At 41.0% G+C, this 24,880-nt stretch overlaps 1 protein-coding gene across 1 annotated transcript in view; it reads right to left on the bottom strand.

The window, feature by feature from the left end:
- Window positions 1-712: 712 nt before the first annotated feature.
- The window catches only part of ELP3 (elongator acetyltransferase complex subunit 3), a 102,401-nt gene continuing 78,233 nt past the window's right edge, over window positions 713-24,880 (bottom strand). Inside the window, exons 14-15 of the mRNA XM_087717439.1 lie at window positions 21,017-21,098; window positions 713-1,519 (exon numbers count right to left, since the gene is read on the bottom strand). Coding sequence (XP_087573565.1) covers window positions 1,443-1,519; window positions 21,017-21,098 — 159 coding nt within the window. The 3' untranslated portion in view covers window positions 713-1,442. The remainder of the gene's footprint in view (window positions 1,520-21,016; window positions 21,099-24,880) is intronic.

Here is a 24,880-nt window from a genome sequence, read left to right as displayed (position 1 = left end):
TTAGGTTAAGGGTTAGGTTTAGGGTTAGGCTTAGGGTTAGGTTTAGGGGGGTTAGGGTAAGGTTTTCGCGTTAATTTTAAATTTACTGCTCACAGCGTGCTGTTTTCGTCGCGCTGTGATGACGTCACGTACGTGCTTTCGTCGAGCGCGCTTTAGTCTACCGCGGTTTTGTGGTGGAACCGCTTCCAAGGCCTTAACAGAGAGGCCTTTCCCAGTCTCTTGATCTGAGGTCCTTCAGATTGGAGATACTGCCAAGGACTAAACTCAAACCCTGCATGTAAATTTTTGGGGGTGGGGGTGTCTTACTAAACCTGCCATAAAATTTTGCTTCACTTGTAACCCGGTACAAAATTCTAGCTTCACTAAGTGTATCGCAAATTGCATCCTAGCCAAAGCAAAAAAGCAGTGAAAATCTGAAACTGTATGATTTTAGAATATTGACTCAAAGTTGAATTTTTGAATAGTTTACAGTAATTTCTCTTCATTAAGATAAATCCACCTTGATTCTGAAAAGATTTTTAATATTATTTGTATGCCACTCATCTTGTCTAGAGGCTAATAGACTGTTTCTCTATGATCCCCTCTGCTGGATTGTAAATTCATTTTAATGACTCTATGGTTTAATGCAGCATGGTGGTCTTAAGCTTTTGTGAACCACACTGGTACGTAGATAATAAAGTGGAGGGATACAGATGTCAACATAAATACGCAGTGAATGTAAAAACCTGTATTTAATTGGCAGGAGCAATTTTACTTTATAGAAGAAATAATGCCTTTTCTCTTGTGTATCTGCAAGTAGGAGTATAAACTTTATCTGTAAAGCCAGATATACTCTGAGGCTATCAAGTAAACAACTGAAGGTCAGGCTAACACGGCAGATACTAAAAGTGGCAAGTTTAATCTTGCACACGAGGCAATTGTCACTTAACATTAGACTAAACCAAAAGAAAGCCCAACGCTGTTAAAAATAGCTGCAGCTGATATAAAAAGGTCTACGTTGCAGACACCTTATGATGGGGTGTCAAACTCGTGGTGTCACGTTGTCATCACATGACATATCACGACTTTCCCCCCCTTTGCTAAAATGGGAGTTAGCATGTCCATCATGTGACACATCTGGCCGCAGGTTTGACACCCCTGCCTTATGATACCATAGATCTGAAACCCTGAAGGTTTCCAGGCTGTTACCCCTTCGTAAATGATAATCAGAGAAATGAAATAATGGTCAACTCTTTTTTTTTTGCCTTATAGAAGAGCCAACAAAATTCATTGGATGGATTTGAATGTGATACTCAAAAGAGAATCCACTCTTTGAGATCAAGTGATCTAAATGGACCTTGTTTGGCTAGTTCACACAATGTTTGAAGTAGGGCCATGGCATCTCCATTCTGCTCTGGGCCTTAATGTGCAAATGCAAAGCCTCAGGTGTTCTTCGCTAAATTTCAGTCCAGTCTTTTCACCATATAGGGCCCTTCTAGTCCATAGCCAATCTTCCTGTAGTAATCTCTGGTACCCACACCTGCAAGGGAAAAAAAAAGACGTAGTTCAAAAAACAACTTGCGGAGAAGAATATGCAAATAGCCAGTCTGACTGGAAGATGCATTGAAACACATATTTCAAACTACCCCTATTATATCTATTATCGGCAGCAAAGTATGTTTCCTTTGAAATAACATAGAGCGGAGGTGGCGCAGTGGTTAGGGTGCAGTACTGCAGGCCAATTCAGCTGACTGCTATCTGCAGTTCAACGGTTCAAATCTCACCGGCTCAGGGTTTACTCAGCCTTCCATCCTTCCGAGGTGGGTGAAATGAGGACCTGGATTGTTGTTGGGGGCGATATGCTGACTCTGTAAACCGCTTAGAGAGGGTTGAAAGCCCTATGAAGCGGTATATAAGTCTAACTGCTATTGCTATTGCTATTGCATCTGCATGTCTTCTTCGCTACCATCTGCACATGACACCAATTAAGTTTGCTTCATATTGCCCCATGTTTCAGTCCTCAGGTTATTCATCCCCATTTCCCACATTACAGGGGACCCTGTTTTTTTTCTTTAGAGCACCATGTTCTTCCATTGATACCAGAGATGGGAAACCTTGCAGCCCTTGGGCTGATTTCATTCAGCTTGAGGCTTAATCATCAAAAATCTTATGCAAGCTCAAATTACTGATAAGAGTGACCTGTCCTTTGTCTGCTGAGATGTTATGAGGAGGAAAAAGTGGGTGCCAGAGAGGCTCCCTCCCCAATACACTTCTATCACGTTATTCAAGGGAATGTGGCTCTTGATGGGCTGCAAATCTTTGACTTAAACCAATCCTCCATTTCAGCTGCAGAGCTTTTTAGTTATTCCGTGACCAGGCTTTCCACACGATTAACTAAAACGTTCATGACTATTCTGTGACATTTGCTACATAATAATATTGTTGACAGTCAAGTGATCTTTTTATTTGCGTTTATGATTATTAAACTGAACTAAAGCTTTTTTTTTCCAGATGAGGAACTATAACCCAGAGCATATGGTTTCCTCCAATGTATCTTGTGGAGACAAAGAGAACCCATTAGCATATCTCCTATTTTGCTGCTGGAAAATAAAGTTCTTAATCAGTGATTCAATGAGGGGTTGAAGGTGCCGAATAAAAACAAGGAAATAGATGTGTGCGAGCTATAGATTTTTCTGAAAGATGGCTGGCCTATATGTTCCATTATTTTGAATAATGTGTGGGCTTTATGAAAATCGTATTCTTTTTTTTAACATCAGGTTCTCGCCAATCCAGAAGATCAAGTACGAAAATTCTAAATCATATATACATAAAAGATATGATTTATAAGTTCTGAAATATATACAGTATTTTTCAGAGTATAACATGCACCATTTTCCCTCAAAAAACTTGAGAGACCGCCTCCTGCCAATTACCTCCCTGCGACCAATTAGATTGCATAGATTAGGCCTCCTCCGAGTTCCATCTGCCGACTGGCAACTACACGGAGGAGAGCCTTTTCAGTAGTAGCTCCGACCCTTTGGAACGATCTCCCCGTGGAGATTCGTACCCTCACCACCGTCCAGACCTTCCGCACAGCCCTTAAGACCTGGCTAGCCCGTCAGGCCTGGGGATAAAGATAATTTGTCCCCACCCGAATGATGAATGAATGTTGCTTACTATTTTACTTCTATGTATTGTTTGTGTCTATTGTCTGTACCCTCCCTTCCTTATTTTATGTAAGCCGCCCTGAGTCCCCTTAGGGAAAAGGGCGGCCTATAAATATTAATAAAGAAAGAAAGAAGAAAGAAGAAAAAAGAGGCTGAAAATCTGGGTGTGTCTTATACACTGAATACAACATTTTTTGCCTCCCAAAGCCCCGCCCCCTTCACCAAAATGGCCATGCAGAGCCTGTAGAAGGCTTTCAGAGAGCTCTTGAGGGCTGGGGAGAGCAGAAAACGGGCCATTGTTTTGCTCAATTTTGCTCCCCCCCGCCAGCCCCCAGGAGCACTCTATAAGCTTCATAAAGGCTATGCATGCAATTTTTTTGACAAAAAACGTGCCTGTTTTTGCAAAAAACAGGCATTTTTTTGCTTGTTTTGCCCCACCCCCCACCCCCAAGAAGCACTGTACAAGCTTCCTAAAGGCTATTCATGCCTTTAAAAAAAAACCACAGGCTTGTTTTCGCAAAACACGGGCTGTTTTTGAGAGGTTTGCACACCGCAAAAACTTTTTTTAAAAAATTTGCCTCTTCAAAACCTTGGTGCGTCTTATCCTCCAGTGCGTCTTATACTCTGAAAAATACGGTACTTTTTAAAATAAGAAAGGTGAACATAGAATCACTTCACTTTTACTTCTGACTGATATGTAGGATAACTACATACTCACAGAACAGAACAGAATAACAGAGTTGGAAGGGACCTTGGAGGTCTTTAATTCCAACCCCCTGCTTAGGCAGGAAACCATATACCATTTCAGACAAATGGCTATCCAACATCTTCTTTAAAACTTCCACTGTTGGGGCATTCACAACTTCTGGAGGCAAGTTGTTCCACTGATTAATTGTTCTAACTGCGAGGAACTTTCTCCTCAGTTCTAAGTTGCTTCTCTCCTTGATTAGTTTCTATCCATTGCCTCTTGTCCTACCCTCAGGTGCTTTGGAGAATAGTTTGACTCCCTCTTCTTTGTGGCAACCCTTGAGATATTGGAACACTGCTATCATGTCTCCCCTAGCCCTTCTTTTCATTAAACTAGACATACTCATACCCAACACAGAGGTGAGCTGCTGCCGGTTCGGGTGAACCGTTAGTTCTGACCACCGGCTGAGCCTGCCTACCTGCCCTGCTGCTATCCTGTCCTATATATCTCTCTCTCTCTGGCTTGCTCGCCCTGCCCATGCAGCCCAGCTGATTTCCGTGTATCGCCCACTCGACTCACTGCGGCTGCCCAAGGAGGTGTGCTGGAAGCCGCGTGTATGAAATCGCAGTGTGTTTGAAGCCGTAAGCAAGTGTGGAAGGCGCACGCACGAGCAAAGCATGGATGTGTTCACATTTTTGGCTCTGCACGAGGGGAACTGGTTGTTAAATTATGTGAAGCCCACCTCTGCATACACACATAAACTGGAACACTATACAGAGCCTCTTATTTGCCTAGTTGCAAAGGATAATATGATAATATTTTTGGTGGACCAGGAACTATTTTATCAGACACTTGAAATATTATACTGGGGAATAGGAAATGAAACACAGGCAATACAGATAAGCTTATTAATACTGAATAAGATGACAGAATTGGTAAGGACTTTGGAGATCTTCTAGTTCAACCTCCTACTCAAGCAGGAAACCCTACTACACCATTTCAGACAAAGATTTGCCAAATCTCTTCTTATAGTGTTGGAGCACCCACAACTTCTAGAGGCAAATCATTCTATTGATTAATTGTTCTGTCAAGAAATTTCTCCTAGGTTGGTTCTCTCCTTGATTAGTCTCCATCTGTTGCTTCTTGTCCTGTCTTCAGATGCTTTGGAAATGTATAGGTGACCCTCTCTTCTTTGTGGCAGTCCCTTAGATATTGGAATATTGCTATTATATCATTCCATGTCTGTCATTAAACTAGACATACCCAATTCCTGCAACTGTTCCTTGTATGTTTTAGCCTCCAATTTCCTAAATATCTTTGATGCTCTTCTCTGCAGGCTTTGTAAAGTCTCAACATCTTTTTTATATTGTGGCAACCAAAACTAGATGCAATATTCCAAGTGTGATCTTACCAAGGTATTATAAAGTGGTAGTAACACATCACATGATCTTGAATCTATCGCTCTGTTAATGCAGCCTAGGGCCGCATCGGCTTTTTGGTCAGCTGCAGCACACTACTGGCTCATTTTTAAGTGATTGCCCACTAGGACTCCAAAATTCATTTTGCAGTTACTACTATTGAGCCAAGTATCACCTATTCTATACCTGTGCATTGGTTTTTCTTGCCTAAATGCAGAACTTTCCTTTTTTTTGTCACTGAATTTCATGTTGTTAGATAGAGCCCAGTGTTCCAATATGTCAAGTTCCTTCTGTATCTTGAGCCTATCTTCTGGAGCAGTGATGGAGAACCTTTTTATAAAGGTGTGCCAAAATTGTCTGCATGCCCATACCCACAATTCAATGCACCATGCACATCTCCACATGCGTGTGCGACACCCCCCTGCGCATGCACGCACACACACACACCCTCATGGGGGGTGCAGTTGGCTCATTGGGCCCGTTTTTTGCCCGCCCCAGGCTCTGGAGGCTTTCCTGAAGTCTGGGAAAAGTGAAAACAGCCCCTCCAGCCCTCTGGAAGACCGAAAATCAGTTGGCCGGGGTGCGCATGCTGACCTTTCACGTGCCAGCAAATATGGCTCCGCATGCCACCTGTGGTATGCATACCATAGTTCGCCAGCACGGTTCTGGAGTATTAGCTATTCCTGCCAGCTTGGTGTTGACTGTAAATTTGATGAGTTCTCTTTCTTATCACCTTTTCTAAATCATTGATGAAGATATTGAAGAGTATCTGGTCATTCACAAAACAATTACCAATTATCAGCAAACATTAAAACATGGAATATGTTAGTTCTATATGGAATGCGGAAAGGTATTTCTAGCAGACGATGTATACATAATACTGGAGGATGGGTAAGTCAGCAAATTCTCTATGTTCTTATATTGCCCCATAATAGCACTGCCACAAACTCTTCCTGGAGAAAAGATGGAGTTGGTATTTAGCTCTTTGGCAATTTCTATTTCCTTGCTCTTGTTCTGCCTGTTACAAGTTTGTGGTTGCCTCTGGCAAGTGGCTGCTTCTGGTGGTTGCTGGCACTCATAACTAAATACAGGGTTGCCACCCACAGGCTTTGGAGAGGCAAATGATACAATTTAGGATGGGCTGTCCGTCACTTGTTATACTTTGAAATGATTTTAAATGGGGCTTGCAAGTGGCAATAAACAAAACACTATCATTTTCTCTTCAAGGCTGGTCCTGTAATCAATTATTCCCAGCTATCTCCCCCTTCCCTTTTCAGCTTGTTGAATGAGTTTGAAACAAAGCTGATGCAAATTCTTAGGTCAGAATTAGCAACCTGATGCTTTCTAAATATTTTAGACTATAGCTTCTAGAAGCCTCAGCCAGCATGGCAAGAGCCTTAAGAGCTATATTCCAAACTGGAGGCAGAATATAATCAGGACAAAAATATTTTTTAAAAAAAACCAAAGGCAGGGGATTGAAATTGTCAAGAAGGCAACTGTGGCTACATGACAAAAGCTTTGCTTCTTTATGCGTTTTTCATTCATGATTTACAAAAGGAAGGGGTGGATCACAGCTGCCATCTTGATTTTGTTTACCACCACTGCAGAGGCCCTTGAATACAATTGCACTTTATTTAAATGAAATACAGTTAATATATTCCCTTGTAATGAATAGAAGAAACTACCTTGAGGAACAGTAGGAAGAGCTGAAAATGATCAGATAAAAGAAACCCGAGTTTGGGGCAGAATTGTAACCTGAGAAAGCATCTGAAATGAACTCCTCATGTAGAAAAATGGAGGAGGGAAACATCCACACTTGCAAGATTCTGTTATTATTGATGCAGGAGCAGGTGCACAGGTAAACCCACCAGTGGCTGGCCAGGTTAGGTGGTCTTAATAGAATGGACCTTATAAATTCATATTAGCTTGGCTTTTCATTCTAGTGCCCTGGAGTTCCAACTTTGACTTGTAGCTTGAGTGAACTTTCTCTCCAACTTCCTCATAAGTATTAAAAATAGGGCTGAACAGTGTGGCAAGACCCTGTAAAGGAGGGGCACAGGAAGCCAGGCGTGGGTGTCAGATAGAACAGAGGTAAAACAGCTGACAGCTTAAGACATTATAGGAACTTCTCTTTTTGTATTTTTCCTATGTACTTCTCGGTAACATTCCAAAGTGAACTTCTCCTTTTTGAAATGTCATGTTTGTCTCGTGTATGGAAACGCCTTGAGAATGCACAGTGTGGAACACGGCATAAAAGTAGCATCCTGGGCAGAGCCCAGGCAGTTCAGATTTTGGTGTGTGAGCATGCTGAACTCGATGCATCAAAGAAACCTGTTTCTCTCGCACCTTCGTGGTCTCGAGTCCTGGTCTTTCGTAAGTAGATTGCAAACCTCAAATCTGCTGCAACATTATAACCTTATGTTAAAAGAAGTGTTAGCCTATATGACTTTGATTTCCTAGTCTGATCAACTGAAGAAAAAGATACACATAAGTAGCCACTGTGTATGTACTTGTGCTTCAACTTATAAAGTGTAAGTTGGTTTTCATGGCTAGCTTTCATTTTCCATCCCACGCTATAACATTAAAATTAGGTAGAGAGACAGTGAGTAACTCCAAGTCGCCTACTAAACAATGTGATGAATAAGCCAGGTGTATCCAAGTTTTTAATTTCTGAAGCACAGCCTCCCCGTAGCCCACTGAGAATTATCTTTTGCATATGGATTTAATAATGGACTTATTCATTTATATGGCACATAAATTCCTCTCTCCTTTATTTTTTGTTTCTAACTAGAACCATGTTGAGGATAGAGTCTGTTTTTTTGATTTTGAGGATTAGTCCTAATTAAGGATAGGAAAATTTTCTATCACTTTTAGAACCAGCAAAGGCACATATGTAATCACTAAAAGATGAGGTTCAGTTCCTAACCCCAAAACAAGGAAAGCCCAGATGCTGCTTAAAGGTGAATTGTCATATCCTACCACCAACCTCTGCTGATGAGCACTGGTCATAAGTAATGCATGATGAGGGAAAGCTACCAAATTTTTCAGAGTATAAGACGCACCAAGATTTTGAAGAGGTAATTTTTTAAAAAAGTGTTTGCACTCTGCAGACCTCCCAAACCCTCCGAACGCTTCATTTTTTGTGAAAAATGGGGCATGCAGAGAATTTGAGAGACCTGTAAAGTGCTCCTGGAGGCTGGGAGGAGGCAAAAACGAGTTAAAAAATGGCCTGTTTTCCCCTTGTTTTTGCCCTCCCCAGCCCCCAGGAGCACTTTGAAGGCCTCCCAAACCCTCTGCACATCCATTTTTGTGAAGGGTCAGGGTTTTGGGAGGCCAAAAATGCTGTATTCAGTGTATAAGATTTCAAACCTCTATTCGGGGGGGGGGGGGGGGGGAAAGGTACGTCTTATACTCCGAAAAATATGGTATGTAAACATATTAGAAGCATCCAACCTTCAAAAACACAATCACAACAAAATCAATCTCTGGTTTAAATCAAACCCTAATAATTATTGAAAGATCATTTTTAAGTTTCATCTGGAAAGCCGGTAGCCTGTTTGAACCTGAGCGCCACATGATGGGGTGAGCTCCTCTCCTTGCCCCAACTCCTGCTAACCTAGCATCTCGAAAGTATGCAAATGCGAGTAGATAAATAGGTACCACTTTGATGGGAAGGTAGCAGCGCTCGATGGCGTCATGCTGTTCACATGTGGAAATGTCTTCGGACAGCACTATCTCAATGGCCTTGAAATGGAGATGAGCACCATCCCCTACACTCAGCAATAACAAGTGGAGTAAAACCCGCAGGGATTCCTTTACCTTTTTGGGTTTTTTTAATAAAAACAATTGCAGCCATAAGTTATACATAAATATCTAATTGTGTGCCAATTTTTTAAATTGTTTCTGTTTCTTTTGTAAGCATTGATGCCCACAGTGGGGGTTTTTGGGGAGGGGGAATACAGCTGGGGATGAGGCCGAGCTGAAGTGCCATTAATGAAATATTGCCATCTCTGCAGGAGCTCAATGAGATATAATCACTCCATCTGGAAGGTCTGCGACAGTTCTGAGCCTGGTTTTAATCGCAGAAAGCAAAACCTACAGTCCAAAGGAGCTAGAATCTTCACAAGGATGGAATGGACAGATTTATCTGCCCCCAAACATTATTGTCAGAACATTAATCATTAGGTTCAGCCATAATAAAGTAAAACATTCAAGGACAGTTTATTATTTCAAAATCTACACCATGACATGTCTGTCATTAGCTCCTCCTGGTGTCATATTGAGCTCATGTGAATCTTTCTGCCTCAGGAAAAAAAAAACCCTTTCTCAAGATTGTAGTAAATCTCAGCATCTCCTCTGGCTTTACAAACGTCACCTCTGGCATCGGATGTATAAACTGTAATCAGCTTTCATTCCTTTTATATGGAAAGTAACACTTGAATTGCCTATGGAATACTGCACAAATCTCAAGGAATGGTTTTTCAACAAGATTTTGGAAATGCGGAGCTGTGGGCTGCCTGAACAGGGCCAGCCTCATTGTACACAATAAACTCTCAGGTGAATGGAGAATTAATGGTGCCCATAACTCAGAAGTCAATCAGCAGGTTTGGATAGAGGAAGTCTTAAACAGCCTCTGACCTCATCAATTTAAAAAAGGATCAGATGAATATGAAGAGTCCTGCTGAGTCAAACTAAAAGTTCACCTAATGCAGTATTCTCTTACTCACCGGCCAATCGGTACTGTTGGGAAATCCAAAAAAGGGACAGCAGCATCCCCCATCCACAATTACTTATGACCAATACGCAAACAATAAGTGATTATAAAAAGTATACATATTATATTCCAGTATGACTAGTCTCTGTGAAAGACTTATTATTCATAAGTTTTCCTCATCATTCAAAGTTGTAGCATTTTCTTAATGACTTTCTTAAGTTTAACTATGTGCTGCAAGTCTACAGAGATTCTCAGTCATCCAGGAGGCTACTGGACTTTCTTGTTGTTTTTTTCTTTTGAATTAAAAACAAAAAGGATTCAAAAGAATGCGATGTGGAAATTGCTTAGTTTGACCTGTCCTCACTTTCCCATCCTTGCTTACTTTTAATGCCTCCAAAGCAAGCAAGAAAAGCCTTTTCCTTACTGCTGAGCTGGTGGAAAACCATTGCAATTTAAGCCAAGAATTTTGTGCTAGATGGAGAAACAACAGGCAGCTTCCTACACAGAACCTATAGGAAGGTGTAACAGGGATTCAGAAACAGACATCACTGGAGAATTTAATATAGAGAGAGGCTGCTGATTTCCCAATGCAGCTTTATTATCAGTTCATAATCCTAATTTATACCTATGGAATAAAAATGGAGGAAAACATTTTCCTGATTGAAATGAAGCTGTGCCTCTTTCTTTCAGGGCAGACTGGTATGGGTGAAGGTTCCCCTAGCTTTATTTCTTTATTTATTTTAAAGGATTTTCCAATCTCATGAGTGGAAGGAAGGGGACCGAGGTCTCTGTCCTGCCAAAGGCCACTTTTGTCTTTTGCTTTTTAAAGGCTACTATGAAGGGCTGGCCAGCTTGGATGTCATCAGTTCCCAGAAATGCCCCTCCTCTCCTCTACAGGCACTTTGGCAGCCGTGTGCGCTCAGGCATGCAACATTTCTGGCCTGTGTCCATGTTAATTTTCTACTTGATGGCACACAAATCGAAATCTGGTCTGGAGGAAAGCTGATCAACTCACTACATGGTAATTAATTCACAGCAAAGACAGGCAGTTCTGCAAGGTGTCACTGCCCTCCCCTCCACCCACCCCGTACAGCAGCGGAGATGAGATGTCATCATAACGTAAGAGATGTAAATTTTGGGTATTCTTGCCTACCTCCAAATTTACACACACAATAAAAACACAATTCTTTCAAACGGAGCTGGCCTTGAGTTCCCTACAAGGACATGAAGGTGTTTACGAACTGGATGAAAATCTCAGGGCCCCCACAAGAGGAAGAACACCTCCATTTCCTTTCAATGATGAAGGGGCAGCAGACAGGAGAACACTGCCTGATAACAGGGAACTTGGGTTGGCCATTTTTTTTTACTATGTAGTTCTATATATTCGGGCTCTGAAGGCTGGATAAATATCACGAAGAATGTTATCTTTAATCTTTTCAAGAAGACACAGTTTTGGTGAAAGTGGAATTGGGAGATAAATTAGGTGAGCAAGGAGACAAGAAAAAAAATGAGATTGTTCCTACAAAGCTCCTCCAACTTACCTCAGTCCACTTGCTGGAGGTAATCTGTTTCCAGATAAAAAAGTCAATAAAAACAGTCTGGAAATAGACTCTAAACTCTCAGATATTATTTAGCCAACTATGAAACAAATAGAAAACTGCTCTTCCAAAAGAAAAGCATGCCTAATCCACCACAAACTTGGGTTTCCCTCTCAGTTTAGGCAACATTTCCGAAACATTCCATAAAGCTAAAACAAAGGATTTAAAAAAAATTAAGTGGCACTTACATCTTGATTTCCTATGAAAAGTCAGAAACTGCCATTTTAGATATATAAACATTTGGAAACAGAAATTAAGATTGTGAATTAAAGCACTGAGGAGCTCCAATAGGGCTACCCCCTAAGGTCAAAACAAAAGCAATTCCTTCTGCCATGCTGGTACATTACTCAATCTTGGAAGATCAAGCAACACTTTCACAATAAGTAAGTTGTTCCATTTATGTTTGGCTCTTGGAGACAACTGCTGAGGAAGGAGAAGGAAAAGGGGATAGAGTGGGGAGGGACGGCTTTTTGGTTGCTAAGGACATACAGCCCACCTTTTCAAGTGAGAACAATGGAGGACTGATTGGCCAAACATGAAAGAATTGAACAAGCATCTAGAATGTAAAATTAAATCTTTAGAAAATAGAATCAGGGCTGCTCAGTACGCAGCCTACTGCCCCAACAGCTTTCTCCTATTCTTTCCACCATTAATGTCTACAAATGCTTTGGACACTGTTGATTAGTGCTCCAAGACCTAGCTTGTGTATATGTATATGCAATATATGGGAGGAAGTTGTTCGTATGTTCTGGAAGAACAGCAGTAGCAGCTTTTGCCAACCAGATGATCTCCAGATAGGCTGACATCACAATTTTAAGGCTTTCCAGTCAAACATACTAGCCAACCTGGCTGAAGAATCTGTGAATGATGCTCATAGCATAATTGGACAGCACCCAGATTAAGAAAGGTTGCTCTATAAGCAAAACTATGAATTGACACAATTGAACCTACCTTTAAACCTTTCCCATCCCAGTACCCTTCAGATGTAGTCTAGCATTATGTTTCCCAGAGGGAGCAACTAGAAGTCTTGGAAAGTCTACAAAGGAACTCCCAAAATGCTTCGCCTGTTGATATTCCCAAGAAGCTGTCCTTTGTTTTTTCAGAATATAAAGGTTACACCTCATCATCACTGAGAGAGGACTTGGGGCCTTAGTCTCTCTCACTTCAAACTTTCTCACAAGAGCTGTTCTTGCGAAGATAAAGCTAGGGGAGACCACCAACACGCAACCTTCACATCTCAGAAAAAGATAGGATATAAAGGTAATAAATTAAGGTTTTCTTCTCTGAACTTGACTATTTTCTTTTCAAAGATATCCAAATTAATAATACCCTTTGCATATATCAGCAGAAAGTTACAATTACTAGCTGTGCAAAGAAAGGATTCTGTCCTGAATATTCTGCCAATCACTTCAATGGATGGAACCAAAGTTCCATAGTCGTGGTGATGAAATGGTTAAAATGAAGTATTGCAGGCTGACTCTGCCCACAACCAGGAGTTTGATCCTGACTGGCTTGAGGTTGACTCAACTTTCTGTCCTTCTGAGGTTGGTAAAATGGGGACCCAGATTGTTGGGGGCAATATGCTGACATTTGAAAATAGCAGTAGACTTATATACCGCTTCATAGGCCTTTCAGGCCTCTCTAAGCGGTTTACAGAGAGTCAGCATATTGCCCCCAACAATCTGGGTCCTCATTTTACCCACCTCGGAAGGATGGAAGGCTGAGTCAACCCTGAGCCGGTGAGATTTGAACCGCTGACCTGCTGATCTAGCAGTAGCCTGCAGTGCTGCTTTTAACCACTGCGCCACCTTGGCTCTGTGCAGTTTGTGTTGTAGTGCATTATGGAGCAAAATATAAGTTTAAATGCTGTTGCTACTGCTATTATATTACTGCATGATAGGATGGAAAAGCTTTTTCTCCAGCCGTTATAAAGATCCATATTTCAGATGTTTTTTAAAAACTCATTTTTTAAATTTAGCTTCAATTACCCATTAACTCCCGTAATATTTTTAATCAGCTGCCTTTTTAATGATTGCTGTTAACTGCTTTAGAATTGGTGATGATGAGAAGGGACATATACTATAAATTACTTTAAATAAATAAATGTTGAGAATGCTGGAATATCAATTTAGCTTTTATGGATGTATTACCAGCTTTAAAGATAGCAGCTACTGAAACTGCATGAAGATGGAACCACTGTCAGAAAATTTTGGCTGTATCTGTGAAATATGCTGTCAGACTCCACATGATGGCAGAATCAGAGTGATGTAGCAATTAAAGTGTTGGACTAGATCATGGTTGCAGTCTGCTAATTGGTGTCCTGAAGATCAATAATCTCACATAGGCTCTTCACCTACATGACAAAGAATGCTTCCAAAGTGGAGGACTGGTTTTGTTTTCTCAAAGGGAAATATAGTTTCCTGCCAGATCACCTTAATTCTGCTTCAATTTTCTATTGAGATGGTGGTTCCATTTGAAGTTATGTCCTCAAAAAAAAAGGTCAATAGGAAGCATTGATACCAGGGCAAAGAAAGCTGTTGATGAAGCCCCATTCTCCAGGCATAGACTGAATGGGGAGAAGCCCAAGAAAAAAGAGAATTAACCTAAAAAGCTAAATATACATTGCAACATTGCATTATTTTATTACCTCCTGCTGCTTGTTATTTTTAACATTCCATTAAATGTAAGTTTGTATCAAGAGTTTTGAGATTCTTTGAATGTAATGTTCTAACCTCATAAAAAGGGGTAGTTTTTTCTTTTCCAAATGAAACAGTACAGCCCAAATACTTTCCTGTCCTCATCAACCACGCAGTATCTTCTAAACACCAATCTTTAGAAGGAGCATTTGTGGACTCATTAAACAAAAGCTGCTCTAAGAAAACAATAGCTCTAGTTGCTGACAAATAAACCCAGCCTTTGTGAAGCTGACATGTAGACGTGAAACCATTGCAGGTTACCATTGCCTGTGGCCAATTAATTTAGGGTAGATAAAAATAGGAAAGTAGCCTTCTTAAATGCCAGCAAGTAAATGTGGAGAACAACAAACCCGATGAGTACCACCATTTGTATAAACAACTGGTCAACAGTGGGCAGAAAAAGTTGCATTTTAGGTCCACAGCCAGCCAAAAGATATAAACATGGATGGGAATCAAAGCACAATGACTTGTTCAATTTATTCTAAGCACATTTTTCTTAGCAGAGACTGCTAAGAACCCAAACTGCAGCTGCATGGCAGGTGGCACAAGATTTCATCAGTGACTGCCAGAAGCTTCCACCGGAGCGCCTGTTCTTAACTATCTTCTGATTTGATTCATTTCAAGCTCTGTTAGTGTAGTGACAGGGTTATAATGTACTCAGTTCCTCCTTCGTGATAGTATTTCTTAAGATTTTGTCTGTTCATGTTTCTCTCTCCTTCACCACCCTGAATTGATGTTGCCTAAGAGGACTGAGGAAATTTCAGAGAGGTTTCTTGCCCTCACCAGTGTTAAGGGTTTGGGTGGGTGTGCTCTGGAATAGGAAGGGGTTTTTAGATGGACATTGTTCAGGGCCTTATCTTGTGTTATTTTAAAACGGGCTTATGGTCCAGTGGAGAAAACTATGGGAAGATGAGCTTGATGTTGGCTTGGGATAGAATAGCAATAGCACTTAGACCTATATAGCGCTTCTTAGTGCTTTAAAGCCCTCTCTAAGTGGTTTACAGAGTCAGCCTATTGCACCTAACAATCTGGGTTCTCATTTTACCCACCTCAGAAGGATGGAAGGCTGAGTCAACCTTGAACCTGGTGGGATTCAATATGTCAAACTGCAGGCAGCCAGTGATCAGCAGAAGTAGCCTGCAGTACTGCACTCTAACCACGGTGCCACCACAGTGGCGCAGTGGTTAAGAACCCAAACTGCAGCTGTATGGCAGGTAGCTCAGACGGCACAGATTCTCTCTTGCCTAAGCAAGAAGAATTGCTTAGATAAGAGAGAGGCGAAGGAAGTCATTTACAAGCCTAGAATGTTCTCCCTGCTTTCTCTGGGGGTGGGGCAGAGGGGCAACTTCCCTGAAAGATAGATAACAGAATCAAATACCAAGTTCTCCTTTACCTGAGTTGGCAACCAATTGCCAAGGAAGAGTACTAAATTGGTACAGAGAGAAGTTTTAAGCAGTGAATGCATTTTTCAACAAGCTTGTCAATTTTAATTTGGTTTTTCTATGTGTACAAAATACAGATATGCGGTGGGCTGACGGAAAAGCTTCCTGTCTTGTTGAGAGGTGGGAGAATCATCAGAAGACGAATCTTTAAAGTGCCTTTTGATTTCTGTTACATTTGCTATTATGGGCAGGCTACTTTAATGAATCAGCAGAGGAGTGTGGCACTCACATGAGGCCCAAAGTATTTCTTTTAAATCCTTTATGAAGTATGAAGACTAGGAAAACATTCGACTTTCCTATTAAATAGTCAAAACAATATGTCAACCTAGAATTAAAAGGGAGAGACCCCTGCATTCCCCCTTTTTTTTGCAAGATCAGAAAAGCAGCAGTTATCCATCCAGTAATATCAATAAGCTTGAAAGAAATAAAAACACAAGGTTTGAGGTATAAATGTTAAATAGTATGGCTATGCATTCTTTCAAAATTATTTGGAAGAAATATTAGCTGAGAATTGCAATCCCAATGCACCTGGAAAATCTCAGTATGGGGAATGAATTTAGTTGGATCTTGAGGCAGATATGACCAAAATGTCTCCTGAAGTAAATTTAATCCATCCTTCCTGTCCTAAAGACCAATATACATTTTCCTCTTTTCCATTAAAGGTATTTTATTTGGAATAATTTGACTTAATTTTAGACATACAAATCAAAGCAAATATTAATCTGATGGAAAGAGTTTCAAAAAAAGAAACATATGAGCAATGCATCATTAGTCAAAATGTAGATGAAAAAGCTTAGGGGAGCTTTGTAAGTTTATTTATGACAAAAAAAGAAAATGATGAGGATAATGATGATGAATTGGCCACGTGCTAGAAATGTTTCCCACAAAATGAAAGAGAGGCATGGAAATATACTTGTATAAATACAGCCTGGATAAAAAAATCATGGCTTAAAGCAGCAAGCAATTTTATCTAATACAGGTAAATCCTCAACTTACAACGGTTTGTTTGGTGACCTTTTGAAGTTACAACAGCACTGAAAAAAGTGACTTACAACAGTTTTCACTTATGACCATTGCAGCATCCCCATGGTCACAAGATCAAAATTCAGACACTTGGCATTTGACTCGTATTTATGACAGTTGCAGCATCCTGGAATCACGTGATCAATTTTTGTGACCTTCAGACAAGCAAAGCCAATGGGGAAGCCAGATTCATTTAACAACCATGTTACTAACTTAACAACTGCAGTGATCCACTTAACAACTGTGTCAAAATAAGCTGTAAAGTGGCAAAACCTGCTTAATAAATGTCTCACTTAGCAACAGAAATTTTGGGCTCAACTGCGGTCATAAATCAAGGATTGCCTGTATTGCCAGGGATGCTGGCAATTGCTGCTGAAATGTGAAGATCAAGTGGAATCTATAAAACATATCCTTGGCAATTTTTTCTACAAATTACACCATTTGACTTACCGTATTTTTCGGAGTATAAGACACACTTTTTTCCCTCAAAAAAGAGAGTGAAAATCTGGGTGCGTCTTATACACTGAATACAGCATTTTTAGCCTACTGAAACCCCGCCGCCTTTGCAAAAATGGATGTGCAGAGGATTTGGGAGGCTTGCAAAGGGCTCCTGAGGGCTGGGGAGAGCAAAAAAGAGCAAAAAACTGCCCCATTTTTGCCCCACCAAGCCTCCAGGAGCTCTCTATAAGCCTTCCAAAGCCTCTGCATGCCCCCCCTTTTTGCAAAAAAAATGGCCACTTTTTTGCTCGTTTTGCCCCCCCCCTCCAGCCCCCAGGGGCACTCTACAAGCCTCCCAAAAAAGGCTTCTTGCCTTTTGGGGGGACGGGACGAGGAGGGTTTGGAAGGCCTGCAGAGTGCAAAAACTTTTTTAAAAAAAATTTCTCTCTTCAAAATCATGATGCGTCTTATAAGCCTGAAAAATACGGTAATACTGGTAGGTTACATCCTACATCTTGATCTGCCTGATCATCCTGGTGGACTTGAATAATTTCAAAAAAAGTACCATAAATGAAGTCTCTGGATTATTCTAGGTACACTCACTGAGGATTTAGAAAGTAACTTGCTCACATTTCCATGTCATTTTAAATGGCTTCATCTACAGAGTTTCTGTCTGGTATTTCACCCTATAAAAAGTACAATTTGGTTTTTGGTGTTTTTTCCCCTCTCTACACCTTTATGAAGGCTGACTTTTATGAAAAGGACAGTCTATTGTGGGTTTCTTTTAAGGCACAGGTCAGGTCTCCATGCAATGCTAGAGACCATGAGGTGTCTAAGAAATTTCTTCAAAAAGATATGACTTTAAATTCAGGGAAGCACCCACATCTAGAAATATGTCCTGCCTTTCCCATAAGATTAATTCATTTGGCAAAAATGATAAGAATCTGTTGGAAAGACTGTAAATTCTACATGGACTGTAGAAAAGTCTGATAATTCAGAGATGATAAAATGGGATGAAGAAAAATTGACATTGCCATTACTCAATAGAAAAAAAGAATGGAAATAATTGTATATTTTCTTTTTCTTTTTCCTTTCCTTTCTTTTTATCTTACTTTCTATCTCTTTTTGGCTTTGCATACTTGTGTGTGTGTGTGTTTGGGTGAGAGACCGAGAGAGTGAGAGAGATTTTAATCAAGTCTGCAGCAAGAATGATCCCCAACTGAGGTAAAAGTGAGATTTTCTAAAGTACATCAAGCTTTCTAAAGACTGCTTAGAGGCTTCTCCACAATATCATCTTATGCATTTCATGCTGCTTTAAAATATGCTCACACTCTCTTTAAGCGCTTCCTCTCCTTTGCCTCTTTGTAAGGAAAATGAGAATAATTAACAACAAAAAAATAGCACTTCTTTGGTATCTCTGAAACAGTTTGAGGGCGGGTGAAAATGTGACCAAGAGAGAGTGAGAGAAGTTGTTAAGGAGTGGAAGTACCATGCTCTTATTTGCCTTTTGCTTTTTGAGTGTACAAGACATGTCCTGTACCATATGAACTGCCATGAATAACGATTAAACGTCTCATCCTTCTTCCTTGATTGATCTCTTTATTGGGCCATTAGAGAAGCCTTAGTTTTCTCACTTATTGCAATGCAACAAAGGTTTGGTGCTTGGAAAAGATTGGCAATCAGATTTTTTTTTTAAAATCTTGTCTTTATTATTTTTATAAATAAACTCAAGGTAGCAAACATACCTACTATCCCTTCCTCCTCCTATTTTCCACACCACGACCATGTGAGGTGGGTTGGGCTAAGATAGTGACTGGCCGCAAGTCACTTAACCAGCTTTCATGACTAAGGCGGGACGACAGCTCACTGTCTCCTGGTTTTTAGCCTGGTGCTTTAACTCAGAGGTGTCAAACTTGATTTCATTGAATGCTGCATCAGGGTTTTGTTTGACCTTGGTGGACCAGAGTGGGTATGGCCAGCTCAATATCACTCGTGTCGGGGGCACCTGTGGTGGCCAGAGCGCTCTGCCAGAGAAAACAAACTCCTGAGCTCCGTTTTCGGCTACAATGGCTTCCTGCAACCCTCTGCCAGTGAAAATGGAGCCAGGAGGGCCATCCATGGCCCTCTCAAAATCCATTTTAGGATGCAACGGTTTCCTGCAACCCTCCACCCGCAGCCCTCCCAAGCTCAATTTTTGCTGGCAGAGGCACCGTGGGCCGGTTCTTCGTTCTTTCCAGGACAGCCCCACGGGCCAGATCTAAGAACCCTATGGGCCAGATCAAGTCCCCGGGCCTTGAGTTTGACACCCCTGCCTTAACCACTAGACCAAACTGGTTCTTTTAAAAATATCATCCTTCCCATCCCAAAGTTAAAGTCCTAAAATATCCAGAAATTACATAATAGAGAAAAGTATTATTGCTTCAGGCCTTCTCCTGGCTGTCTTATTCTTTGATAGATTTAAATTTATTCTAGACTTTCCGCCAAGATTATTAACCCTTGGGTTGAATTTATGAATAGATGAACTGTACAATGCACACATAATGGGGACTCCCTTTTTTCTCTTTCCTTCTGCAACCCTCTTTTCAATTTGACTCTGAAGAGTTCGCCATCGTCTCTAGCACACGGTGACTACTGTGTGTAAATTTATGATTGTATCAGCAGATTGATGTAACTTTCAGTTTAGTGCAAAGCTAGGAGTGAATATCAATCTTATTTCTGTGCAAAGTACAGGAATTCCTCACAATTAGGAGGATATAGGACAGTGATGGCTAACCTTTTTCTCATGTGCCGAAATTGTGTGTGCGTGCATGCCCATACCCACACTACAATGCCTCCCCCCGCTGTGCATGCGCCCCCCCCCCATGCGTACACGTTTGTACGAACCCCCTGTGTGGCCTACTTGGCCTCCTGCACCACAGGGGGGGGGGGAGCTTTTGCCATTCCCAGGCTCTGAGGCTTTCCTCAAGCTTCTGGGAGGGCAAAAACGGCCTCCTCTGGGCTCCTGCATGCACGGCAGAGACCCCAAAATCAGCTGGCCAGTGGGAGGCGCGCACACATGCACAGTGGAGCTGAGCTGGGCGATGGCTCGCGTGGCCACAGAAAGGGCTCCGCGTGCCACCTGTGGCATGTGTGCCATAGGTTTGCCATCATGGATATAGGATATGGTCCCTAGATAGATTTGAACTATAGTACCTCTCTCTTTAGAAAATAAGTATGCACATTAGGAGTATGTTACATGTAGCCAAACAAGACATTACTAGAGATGAATTCCCATAAACCATTCCTACTGATTATGCTGTCCAGAAACAAAGCAGGTACAGCTGATTATCCCCAATTTATATAGTTTGAAGAGCAATATTTGGGAGTGGTGTTTATCAGTAGCTGGAAATATACATTATTTCCTGATCACTGTTGAAATATCAGTTGAGACCATCCTAGAGAGGGAAAAAGCAATCTCACAACTTGCCCTATATATATATCCTGCAGTTTTAAAGGGCAGACTATTCACCATTCAAATTCCAATGGATGTTGTAGACAATTGCATGGAAAGTAAATTAAAGAAACTGCTGATTCCAGTTATCTGATCTATATTTCATAACATGTCCTATTTTCCTGGATGAACATATGAAGAAACAATTAGAAATCTCATCAAACCATAGATACTTTCTGTAAACATACGTGACTGGTTTTTTTCAATAGCAAAATGCTCCCTCTGTCACAGACAAAGACTTCTGATCTAGAAAGCTTTTTTTCTTTAGCAATTTTCCGATTCTCGGCTATCCAACACTTTCTCTCCCATTCACCTGCTAACAAAGGAGGGTACATACTTACACAGTTGCTAGTAGTTTATTACCTGAAATGACAGCTATCTTCCATGAGCCATGCTCTTCCTTGGCAATTCTCTCTGCCTCTTCCATGAGCAGCATTCCAAATCCCTAGAAAAAGAAATAGTACGGAGGAAGGGAAATGTAAGTTTCCAGAATACAGGGAGTTTATAATTTAGAAATTAGCTGGCAGAACATTTAGAACAGAGGTGTTAAACTCAAGGCCTGTGGGCTGAATCTGGCCTGCCGGGTGCTTAGATCTGGCCTGCGGCAAAGAGCTGCAGGATGACGAGCTGGCAATGCCTACTCTGGCCTCACCCACCTTGGCCGTGCCCACTTGGCTCTCTGAGGTCAAACACAATCCTTATGCGGCCCTTAATGAAAGCAGGGTTGACACCCCTGACTTAGAAGGTAGTATGGTGAACTATGGAGAAGCAGATAGGATTGAGGAAAAGGAAAAAAAATGATTTAAAATAACTCAAACATTTCCTTGTTTTTAACAATTACACCAGCTCCTATGGGACAGTTGCATTGATCTGCTACGGGGGTGGGGGAGATCCAAAACCACCAAAACAAAACAAAAAAAACCCGAAGGAGAATGTTGAGATATCCTTTATCAGTACAACACATGTGCCTCTGAATTGGTACATGGATGCCCACTATATTGGCTCCTACCAGGCATACAATGAATAATGGGAGCATGATTTGAGAACATTGGCACCTATAGAACACAAGCAACTGAAATAGATGATATATTATTTAGCATTAGCAAATAATGCTGCCTATAGCATGGCTATGACTCAGGCTCATAATCTAGTCTATATTTTCTCCATCTTTCTAAAATTACAATCCGAAAACCTCATTTGAACAAAGGCATAATGGATGTCAGAAGATGCCCTGATTGGGACAGATATGTCAAGTAATTTGAACGTTAAAACTTTTTCTGTACAGGCTAAACCTGGCAAAGTGCCACATCAACCCTAGAAGCAACTTAATTAAATGCCTAAGACCAGGCAAATCTTAGTGAAAGTATATAAAAGGGATAGGTTTGTTAAGATATAGAGGTTGTTTTGGGACTGCATTTGAACTGTCTGAATTGGAGGTAGTATGTGAACAGAGGAAGAGGAGGAGGAAGAGGAGAAATAATAATGATATAACAATAATAGGATGCTGGCAGCAACCCATATCAATCATCAGAACCAATCAATGATATTTCTGATACATTTTTAAATGTTCAGTTGACTGAGCTTCATGTTTAATGAATAAAAGTTTATACTACTACTACTACCACCACCACCACCACCACCACTACTTATTATTATTATACAATTGTATCACAGCGGCCAGTTGTTTCGCCGGATTTGGCATTGGTTACTAGTCGGGTCCCGCCCAGGGGCCTAGGACGTCGTAACGTATTTTCGTAATATGCGTGCAGATCCAAGCAGTGCTGCTTTTTGCATTTGACAGATGGTGATTTTGTCAATTTTTAACTGTTTTAAATGTAATTCCAGTGCTTTTGGAGTAGCACCCAGTGTGGCAATTACCACTGGAATTACCACTGCTGGTTTGTGCCACAGTTGTTGAATTTCGATTTTTAAGTTCTGGTATTTTGCGATTTTTTCATGTTGCTTCTCGGCGACCCTCCTATCACCTGGTATTGCGATGTCTATGATTGTGACCTTATTTTTCTCAACCAGTGTGATGTCTGGTGTATTATGCGCCAGTATTTTGTCTGTTTGTATGCGGAAATCCCACAAGATCTTGACCATCTGATTTTCGGTGACTTTTTCAGGGTGATGTTCCCACCAGTTTGTTGCTGTTTTAATATTATAATTTTTGCACAAATTCCAATGGATCATTTGTGCTACTGAATTGTGTCGCAATTTATAATCAGTCTGCGCGATTTTTTTTACAGCAGCTGAGTATGTGATCAACAGTTTCATCAGCTTCTTTGCAAAGTCTGCATTTGGCATCATCAGAGGATTTTTCGATTTTGGCCTTAATGGCATTTCTGCGGATAGCTTGTTCTTGCGCAGCCAGGATTAGTGACTCTGTTTCTTTCTTTAATGTACCTGTTGTTAACCATAGCCAAGTTTGTTCACTGTCCACTTTATCTTTTATTTTTTCCAGAAATTGGCCATGCAGTGCTTTGTTCTGCCAACTCTCCATTCTTGATTTTATCACATCTTTTCTGTATTCTTGTTTCGTCTGTTGGGCCTTCAGTAGATTTTTGTTCTTTACTTCGATTAATAGATGTTCTTGACTCTCTTTTAAATAATCAGCCAGTGCATGCTTTTCTTCTTCGACTGTTTGCTTCACTTGCAATAATCCTCTGCCACCTGATTTTCGGGGCAGATATAGTCTATCAGTAAACTATAGTCTATTAGGAAACTAATGACAATGCACTACAGTTTACATCCATGTGGTGATACTGATAGGCTGCATTTCCTACCGGTTCGCAAATGTGAACGCACTTGCTCGCATGCTCGCCTCACTTGCATGTGCCTTGTCTGTACATGCATGCTGTCTTCTGCACATGCGCAGTGCTCATGCATTACGTCGGGGCAGGTGGGCAGAGCCTCCCACAGCCACCACTACCAGTTTGCCCCAAACCGGGGAGAATCAGATGAATACCCTCACATGTCCTCCCTGACCCCTATGGTACCTCTTGCACACCCTTCCTAACCCATCCTGCATAACTCATACAAACCTGCACATCCCCTTCCACTCTTCCTGACCTGGGCTGCAGAGGTGAGCAAGAGACACTGCGTGGGTCAGGTATGTGCAAAAGAGGTGCTGTGCAGATTGGGGAGGGTATGTGGAGGTGTGCAAGAGGCACTGCATAGTTCAGTGAGGTTACATAGGTATGTGGCATGGATTGCCATACCAGTGATGATTCAGTGAGTGACATGAGTTTTTAATGCTAAATATTAGTTTAGAGAAAAATAGTACATGTGTATTTTCTGTAGGTGTGTGAGTGACTAGAAAGTTTCTTTCCTTTTTCCCAACCCTTGACAGGCACAGACACCCACTAGCAATGTTAAGGCCACTCTAGCAAAATTCATGACATATGGAAGAGTATAACTTGAAATGTAAGAACAGTAAATAGTGAAGTATGTGACAATAAATGAAATAAAGATATAAAAATAGACTAAATGTTTGATTTCACAAACTAATTGGAAATCTGTTAAAGCCTAATGTCCATTAGTGGAATTTTATGCATGAGTAAAATGTACACAGAGTCTATAAACTGTACAATATGTCCATAAAACTTAGATAATGTATGTGCATTGTCCAGATTGTTTGCAAACAATAAATTTTGTCTGTTGTTTTGCATAAAGTATAACCTTAGATTTTGCTTGTTACATTCAAAATCAGCTGAACCAAAGATCATAAATTGAAGGTTGACTATGGATATGTTATGTGTTTGTGGAACTAAGAGAAAGGGAACAGATATAATAGACATGCATGAAAGTGGTCCAATCTTGTGAAGTCAAATGTATGCCTAAGGAAATGAATGAAGGAAATAAAACATATTAATTGGTTTTATCCATGATTTTGTGGCTGTGATTCAAAGTAGGACTTCATAGTTTGATGAAAACATGTTTTGCTGAATAATAGGATAATTGAGGAACCAAGGATAACTTTGGAGGAAAAAACTAAACAACATTGTAAATGAATGCAATCCGAAGGTAAGCATTATTCTGTTAGATCGGGGGTGTCAAACTCGATTTCATTGAGGGCCACATCAGGTTGTGTTTGACCTCGGGGGGCTGTGGTGGGCGTGGCTGTGGTGGGCATGGCCAGCTCAACATCACTTGTGTCAGGGGCACCTGTGGAGGCCTGAGTGCGCCACCAGCAAAAATGGGCTCCTGAGCTAAGTTTTTGCCTGC

The sequence above is a fragment of the Thamnophis sirtalis genome, unplaced genomic scaffold (genome assembly GCF_051295495.1).
Source record: "Thamnophis sirtalis isolate CommonGarterSnake01/CBP01778 unplaced genomic scaffold, rThaSir2_p1.2 scaffold_6, whole genome shotgun sequence".
In the NCBI taxonomy this organism is placed as follows: Eukaryota; Metazoa; Chordata; class Lepidosauria; order Squamata; family Natricidae; genus Thamnophis; species Thamnophis sirtalis.
This window is presented reverse-complemented; position numbering and strand designations above follow the sequence as displayed.